General features: G+C 54.9%; 4 protein-coding genes across 4 annotated transcripts; 3 read left to right on the top strand and 1 right to left on the bottom strand.

Moving 5' to 3' along the window:
* Window positions 1–49: 49 nt before the first annotated feature.
* PHSY_006074 (DNA replication ATP-dependent helicase dna2) lies at window positions 50–394 on the top strand (the record flags this gene model as incomplete). The annotated part of the gene is made up of 1 exon (XM_012336677.1): window positions 50–394. The coding sequence occupies one exon, from the start codon at window positions 50–52 to the stop codon at window positions 392–394; it is 345 nt and encodes a 114-aa protein (XP_012192067.1).
* A 570-nt stretch (window positions 395–964) lies between these two features.
* On the top strand, window positions 965–1,589 carry PHSY_006073 (alpha-1,3-glucan synthase Ags2; the record flags this gene model as incomplete). The annotated part of the gene is made up of 2 exons (XM_012336676.1): window positions 965–1,058; window positions 1,402–1,589. 2 exons carry the CDS (start codon window positions 965–967, stop codon window positions 1,587–1,589), a joined length of 282 nt encoding a protein of 93 aa, XP_012192066.1.
* A 2,236-nt stretch (window positions 1,590–3,825) lies between these two features.
* PHSY_006072 (hypothetical protein) lies at window positions 3,826–4,188 on the bottom strand (the record flags this gene model as incomplete). Its single annotated transcript, XM_012336675.1, has 1 exon — window positions 3,826–4,188. The coding sequence occupies one exon, from the start codon at window positions 4,186–4,188 to the stop codon at window positions 3,826–3,828; it is 363 nt and encodes a 120-aa protein (XP_012192065.1).
* Window positions 4,189–4,785: 597 nt separating this feature from the next.
* On the top strand, window positions 4,786–7,612 carry PHSY_006071 (hypothetical protein; the record flags this gene model as incomplete). The annotated part of the gene is made up of 3 exons (XM_012336674.1): window positions 4,786–4,881; window positions 5,639–5,695; window positions 7,544–7,612. The coding sequence occupies 3 exons, from the start codon at window positions 4,786–4,788 to the stop codon at window positions 7,610–7,612; spliced, it is 222 nt and encodes a 73-aa protein (XP_012192064.1).
* Between the last annotated feature and the right edge of the window lie 233 nt (window positions 7,613–7,845).

The following is a 7,845-nucleotide window of genomic DNA, read 5'->3' as shown; positions in this document are numbered from 1 at the left end:
GGGGGGGGGGAAGTTCACCGACCTGCGCTCTGGTTTTCCCGGTCTGGACATGAGGCGAACTGTCCACTCTGATCGATCCTCATCTGAGGAATTCGCGAGCGTGTCAGACCAGATTCGCATCGCGGAACTTCATTCGAGCCAGCGTAAAGGACTCGATCTAGGCCGGTGTTCCCGCGACACAACCAGCTCTTTCGGATCTGGAATCACCACGATGGTGGGTAGCCTGATCGAGACTCTGCACGACCGAAATTGCGGCTGCTCGGGATTTCCGATCCGGGTTGAGCGCTCGATGCTGGGCAGCGACACTCTACTCCTCTCAAATCCCAATATGGCTGCGCACAAAGTCGGACACCTGAATTTCCTCCTGCAGAGCTCTCGGTTTGCTCTTGACTGAGACGGCGAGACCGAGTGCTTCACCAGCACGGACACCTGCGACGGAGTCTGTCTGGAAAATCGCCGTTACACGTGATTTATCCAGGCGAGAGATTCCCGGAGTTCAAAGACGGTGCCTTGGCACAATTGGTTCGCACTACTCGGGTTATTAGGCTGTCAGTTTCCACCTCATCCGTCCACGCTGACACTGGCAAGTCCAAGATGCCGATTCTGAAGGAGACAATGCCAAGAAGTACAAATGTTGCGTGTTCGTTCCGGTGCCGGGCCGTCGGAGTCTAGGTTCAGATACAAATGCTTTGCACCCTCGCGTTCGATGCGTCTGCTGCAGATTCGCCTTGAGTGTCCGACATGCCGCGTTTTCCTTTTTCGATGCAAGTTGCGCCTTGCATGGAAGATGGACGGGCTGATGGTGTTTTGGTCTGGGTCGAGCTGGAGATGGATCAAAATGGAGTTGATCGCGCTCAAGCCGGGGCTGGGGGATTGGCGGACACACCGTGCGTAGCATCTCGGCCGTGAAGAGACCGAGTCGTCGTCGAGCCATTCTGAATACTGGCTCAAGAGTGTAGTTGTAATGGAGGTGTCGTTACGACACAACCTACACCCAGCGGCGGCTAAGTCACGTGCTGTTCAACGAAGATCGGAATCCGAGGTACGAGTCATCACTTGTACGTAAGAGAGCCCCCACCCAGAGTGGTACGCGACTCCTGTACCAAGACATGCCAGTCTCGCATCTGCAGGTGTAGAGGCTCGGATGTCCCGTTCCTCGCTGCAAATGAACCCGGATGGTCCTGCATGCGTGCATCAGAGCGTGTAGCATCGGCTAGAGCGCGACGGTGATTAAGAGCGAAACAGAGATGGCAACGAGACATGCACCTCGCTGCTTTACCTTTCTGACTCCGCCGAGTCTGGCGACATCCGGGTCCAGTACATTGCAACCCGGTGGACATGGGGACAGGAACGGGGCTTCTGCACGGCCGACCTTTGTCTCTTACTGTTTCCTTTCCCCAGCCAGTGGCGTGACCAAACACCGTCAGCATTCTGAAAGCAGCTTACGCATTCTTGACAACATCGACAATGGCACGAAACGTCCTCGCGCGGAAGAATCTCGCCTCAGCCGTCAGATTGTTTCAGCCCAGTCCAGTCAATATGAAACCGAGCTGCTGTACCGTCCGTTTCGTAGCCAGGCCGAGACCTAGCGGCGGTGTTTGAAATCAAAGGCACGCTTCGGATCGAGCTCAACCGGGATGGAAGCGCTCGATCCCCCGTTCAGTAACCGAGGCGATTCAGCAGGAGCAACTGACGTTGGCTTCGGCGGTCTGGGACTGCAGCGTCGACTAGCCGATTTATCTACAACGCCTGCAGGTGCTTGTCGTGTCCGAGATGAGGTGAAAATCATTTTTTGTATTCCAACCTGCCTTTCTTGTTCATCGAGAGTCACCTCACAACGTCTGCTTCGGCACGATCCCGAAGTGCATCTTTCCTTGAACTTGAATTCGGTTCGCTGTTAGTGCTGGGTGGACGGCGATGCAGTGCTGGAAGGAGCTTTCGGACGAAGTATGAAGATGCATCGAGTGACCGATGAGATCTCGGTGGCGCACACACAGCAGTCAGTTGGCGAGGTTTCAAAGGGTTCAGGTTCGACGATTCCGTTCCGGTTCTTGCGCAGCTGACATGGTTTCATTTCGACTCTATACAATAATTGACTGTGTCTTATATTTTGATTTTTTTGGTTGGTCGGACTTCTCTTTGGACTCCGTCACCGCACTGACTTCAACCGCGGTTTACAGTGTTGCAGGGTCAATCGACACAGCCAAGCGAAGCGGTCATTCAAAAACAACTAAGATGCCCGACCCGATCTCAAGAGCCTGCGTTTCAGCACAATCTAGACCGCCGTTTGGTTTCATGGATCACTGCGGCGGACGCAGCAATTTTTTTTTTCAGGCATCGTGGCTTGCCCCGCTGTTCAGCTGCACACGTGAACGGTTGCTGGAGATAGGCGCATTTAGATTGGCGCGTTTCATTTGCAGTGCCCCCGTTCGAAAAATTGCATGCGTGTGTTTCGCTATCCGAGAGTGGCGTGCAACCACATGCCAGTTCGCACCGTCAAGGTCACGACGCTGGTTTCTCGATTTGCTGGCCGAGGTTCGAAGAGACCACGGTTCGTACGTACTTGGTCTCGCGTGCTGTGCCCGTACATGAATGACGATGATCTAGCGTCCTCCCGGCCTGGGAGTTGCATCTCTGCAAGCATGCGGGAAGTAATGTTCGTCTCAGCTGAGTGAGCTGTACGCTTCTTCCCTCGTTACGTTCCTTTCTCAAGGTGGGGTTCAAGCCACAGCTTGTTCGTCTAACTGCCTAGAAAGGGTGAGCTCAGGCTTGGCCCGTATGAATGAGCGTGGACCGTCTTGTTTGCGACACGCGCAGACAACGCACTGTTCGAAGAGCGTCGTGATCGATCTGCGCATGCCGGTGAGAAGCATGACAACGAAGGGTCCTTGAACTACAGCTCAATGAAGCAGCCTGCAAAAGATCCCGGTTGCACCGTCGTCGTCCCTGGGGTACAATTGCCGTGGACATTCCAGTGGCGCGCTCAACAGAGCCCCTCCGCCAGCTCGAGTGACGTGTGCCTATTCAGCATATGTCCCAGCAGAAGTCACTCTGCATATCGGTAACGCACAGCTGGTGCCATGCTGCCCATCGACTATTCTGCTGTAGGCCGGCTTTCGCCTGTCCATGCTGTTCGAGGCCTTGGCCGAGTCTTTGGAGAGTTCGAATCTTGAAGTCGCCAATGCTGAAGCAGCGAAGCACGAAAGAAAGATTGTCGCGCACGGCGCCTCAACTTGAGCCGTTCTGGTTCGATTTCTGCTGCCAGACACAGGAAGGGGGGTGGGAACGACGCGGCGGTGTTTCAAAAGGAGCCAGCCTGCAGCGCGCGGTCCAGCCTCGGCAGTGGGGACAGCGATGCAAATATTCTGAATAAGCTTTAACCAGCGAGACAGGTGCCAAGCCCAAAACCCGCGCGCGCAGCTGGTCGCATTCCGTTCGATTGGAACCGCGTTCCAGTGGAGAGGATCCTAGCCGAACTTGGAAATATTTCTGGTACATCGTCGTCGCTTGCGGCAATTTGAGCACGATCCCCCTCCACCGGTCTCAAGCGAGGCAGCAAGCAACAAGGCGGCCGTGTGTGAGAATGTGCGCAAAAAGTTTCGTGCGCGCTCGATCACCGCGTACCAGTGAATCGGGAATGCGAGGAGGCGGCAGCTAGCCAAGTTGACCCGACTCTGGATTTTGTGTTGCTCGCTCCGCTGACAGTTAGTTTGGCACCACGTCCCTCGTCGATGCCAGGTGTTGACTGACGGTAGGCTAGCAGACTTCAGCGAGTAAAGCGCAGCACCACCTCTTTCTCTTCATTGTCGTTCTCCTGAATAGTGCCTATGTGCCGGATGATGGCTCCATCACCGCCCTGTCGTCGCGGCTGTCATTTTCAAGCGGATCTCGTCCGCTGTCGTACCCCTGCATTGGAAGTCGGAACGGCTGGCATGAGGGAAGGAGAGGGCCGCAACACGCACCCGGTGCAAGGCGTCGAGACTCGTCACGGCATATGCGTATAGTATAGACGAAGCTCCTCGACCAAGTCAAAACCGCACCGGTGAGACGCTTAAGCGGTCGATTCACGCTTCGACTCGTGCGATCTGCATATCCGGAAGCTTTGGCTTCCTTGTGCCAGCCAACATGAACGGAGCCTGACGGCGACATTTGAAAGACGTGTCTCACCTGTTCTTGCACGTTGCTCATGCCGCAACACGCGCAACACGTGAAGTAGAACAGCATCTCGTTCGTTTGGGCGGCAACGATTGAAACGCAAACAACATCTTGTTGCTCGTGTAGTCCTGCGTCAGCACGAGTGCCAGCTTCAGCCGCAACAGCGACAACCAACACGTCACGAGTGACTTTCCGAGCTGACTCGTCAGCTCTGGCTCGATCGTTTCAGCTGCGCTAGCCGAACTCAACCAACAACGCGAGGCGAGGCGAGCCGAGCTGAAACAGGGATCTTGAACCAGCGACGATCCGCTGTCATCCCTCCGTCTTGGATGATCTCGCTGACATCGTCTCGAGCGCCTAATGCCGAGGTGATAGCCGTCGTCAACAAGGCACTCCTGGGTACGACAACACATGTGCACAATGTGGCTTGCGGCCTTCGAAGAGAGCGACGACGAAACGACAGGAATGGGTCGTCAGCCCAGCGTCCGCGAGTGCGCCATACTCTGAGTATGTCCAATTTCAAATACTTTTCTTTCTTTTCTTTTTATCTTTCGTTTTACACTTGTTTTCCTGAACCAAGCTCGCAAACCGTTAGTTTGGCAAGATTCTTAGCCGTCAATCTCCTCTCGAATGCCTCCCCTTACATCCTGGCGCTCTTGGCGAGGTCGTGTCTCTGAACCCATCCGGCTGGAACACGTCGAAAGCACAAAGTCAACTTACCTCGAGGTGACGTTTCCCCTCGACCCTCTCAATGTACATCGGCTTGCAGGCTTCCTCCCTTTCCGTCCAACCCGGTGCAGCCACCACGACATGCACGCTCCTTTCAGCAGTTGCTTCTGCAGCGTTGTCGCATTCCTCCAGCGCGGACTCAACTCAAAATTCAGGTGCGATCGTGACCTCCCATTACGTCGTTCATCGTTCGTCCTTCGTTGGTCGCTGACCTCGATGTCCATCTCCACAAATGTCTCAGCTCACTCCCTTTCGATGTGTCAATTTGGTCCTATCGTGCTATGGAGCTCGCCTACATCGTCTTGGACAAGGGCGTGGTGTGACCGTTGTTGTTCTGACATATCAAAGCATGTCGATCCTGCTCTATTGTTCGCCAGCGCCTGTCGTGTCTCAATTTCAAGTCCGATCCGACTCGGCTCGGCACCGGCCAGATCGGTCCCACGCCTACACACCAACACATACTTCGATTTTTCGAGATCCAAAGAGAGAGCGAAGAAACGTTCGGGACTATTTTCCTCGGTTTTTCCGCTGACTGCTGACTGCTGCCCACCTGCAAAGAGAGGCGTTTGTCATTCTTAGCTTTCTGGACACGCGCCGATACGCCCGGCCGACCGGAATGACCGCTTGGCAGCGTGTCTCACCCGTCGAATGACATTTAGCTACATTTCTAATTTCTTTTTGGCTTTTATGTTTTTTTTTTCTGAGCGGGGGCGCCTGTCTTTTCTGCCTCAACACGCCTCTGCCCTGCCGTCAGATACCGGTCACTTGTGGCATGCAGCCTTCTGCAGCTGCATCTCCAACTCTTCGGATGGTGAGTCGTCTGCACAGGGCGCTGATTGTGCAGGTCACTCTGATGCTGTTGCTGCTTCTAGGGTCGATTGAGACCTGCTGCAACCGATGCTGGTCATTGCTGCAGCCGCTGATTGACTCTCTCAGATTCCCTTCCGTTCCGCTTCCTCTTTCTTGCCGCTCTCGGGAACTCCGAAGTGCCTCTAGACAGTCTGTCTCCTCTGGTGACTACACCCATATCTTTTGGTTGTGTGGCGCCGGTCGCTCTTCCCCTCTCTCTCGCCTCATTCACTCTCCACCCTTCGCTTGACTCTCAGTCATCCTCCCGAGCCTCTGCCTAAGAGCTTCTCCGCACGCGCCTCTGACCGACTCGTAACCCTTACGCAGCTGCTCCCAACTCCTCTCGCCAAACCTTGGGTGCTCTGCTGCAGAAGCGCTGCAACTTTGCTTAGCCGCCAAACACCTTAAGTCGGCGCGACCGAGGCATTCGACTTCATCGCCTCTTGCAAAACCAGGGACACGCCCTCGATTGTTGATCCCTCTTCCTTCACGACCACCTCCTTCTCATCCACACGATCGAATCGATACACTCCGTTTTGGTATCGACTCGCCATCTCTACTCTTCATCCTTCTTTTTCTTCTCCAGCCTCCTCTTCGTCACTCAACGCAGGCCCTCGGAGTTCTACCGGACTTGACCTAAGCTCACCAACAGGATCCTCGTCGATCGGCTTATCGCGTTCGGAAAGGCCCGCCAAACTTCGACTCGTCAACCCGTTGCACTGACTCGGCGTCAGCAGGCATCTGCAAAGCTCGTTCACCAGCTCCACCCTTCGACATTTCGTCCGACTTGCTGCCCGTAAAGCCTTCGTTTCGTATCCGAGCCGGATCAAGTCACTTTGGCAACCTGCCTCCCCCGCGATCACTTTCAGCGCCTGCGTGTCCACGACTTAATCAGCGTCGACTTCTGTTTGGCATAGTTCACCACAGAGGTCGTGCATTGGCATTCTAATTCTCCAAATTCGTAAGTACAAGTCCCAATCTTGACGCGCATCCCTCCCCTCTTTCTCATCCTTGGCCTGCTGCATGCGTGATCCTTGCTTCTGGGAGGTCATGCGTTGGAATGCGGCGCACCGACGTCCCTCGTGTCAAGGCGGACGAGCATCATCAACGCCACTCTTGAGCGCCACTCCCAAGTGTGCGTTCCACCGGCTGCTTCAGCCGGGAGCCGGGAAGCGGACGCCTCTGATTGCCTGCACAGAAGCAGACAAATCTAGTTTCGAGATGAAACCTTGTCACAACTGCGCAACGTTCCTTGTCATTTCATCCGCACCCTACCTTGGCAACAGAATTCGCCGGCGCGCGCCCGTATCTCGTGGCGCAGTGCATATGCACAGTGTCAGCGGCGTCACAAGCATCAAAGACACATTGCATATATGTCCTCTGCCTCGTGATGGCCGAGCTTGGCCTCCGCCCGAGGCGAGGCTCGCTATTCCTTTGTTGGCTCTGATTCATCCACACAGCAATGCTGCAGCCTGACTCCGAGTCCCGGGTCCCCTTGCCGATCATGGAATCGCAAGCTTCTCATTCTCAAAGCCACCGCTAGAACGTCATGCGCTTCGGCTGTTTCGCTTGTGGTAGAGAAATTGTCCACTGACATGCTTCTACTTTGCTTTGCTTTGCTCTGCTGTCTCACCTACTCTGGCTCGTGATGCGCCATCGTAACCGTTACCTCTCCATCATCCGTCATCCTTCCCATGCATCGACTTTGGCCATCATGGCGCTCGATCCCTTTGCAACGATCCCGTTGCTCGCATCTGATGCCATGCCTTGATGCTGTTGATGTCTAACGCTATTTCATTTGCCTTAGCAGGCCATTGTAGCGCTGCTTACAACACGACTGGCTCGACGCAGCCCACTTTGGAACGGTGCCGTTCTCTAGACGGATAGAGACGGTTCATTTCGTCTCTCGGAGCTTTTCAAATCACCCACTTGGCTAGAACCTGCGTCTACACCCTTTCTAACCTTGCTCGTTGACCGATCGGTCAACCCTGTTCCCACCCGCCCAACGCAACGAAGCCCCGCAGCGCCAACGGCGGCTAAACGATCCCAAGAAGATCGTCCAACAACCAGCTTCATTGCTGCATTCCCAGTCACGTTAATCGATAGCCGCTC

The sequence above is a fragment of the Pseudozyma hubeiensis genome (genome assembly GCF_000403515.1).
Source record: "Pseudozyma hubeiensis SY62 DNA, scaffold: PHS57, whole genome shotgun sequence".
In the NCBI taxonomy this organism is placed as follows: domain Eukaryota; kingdom Fungi; phylum Basidiomycota; class Ustilaginomycetes; order Ustilaginales; family Ustilaginaceae; genus Pseudozyma; species Pseudozyma hubeiensis.
This window is presented reverse-complemented; position numbering and strand designations above follow the sequence as displayed.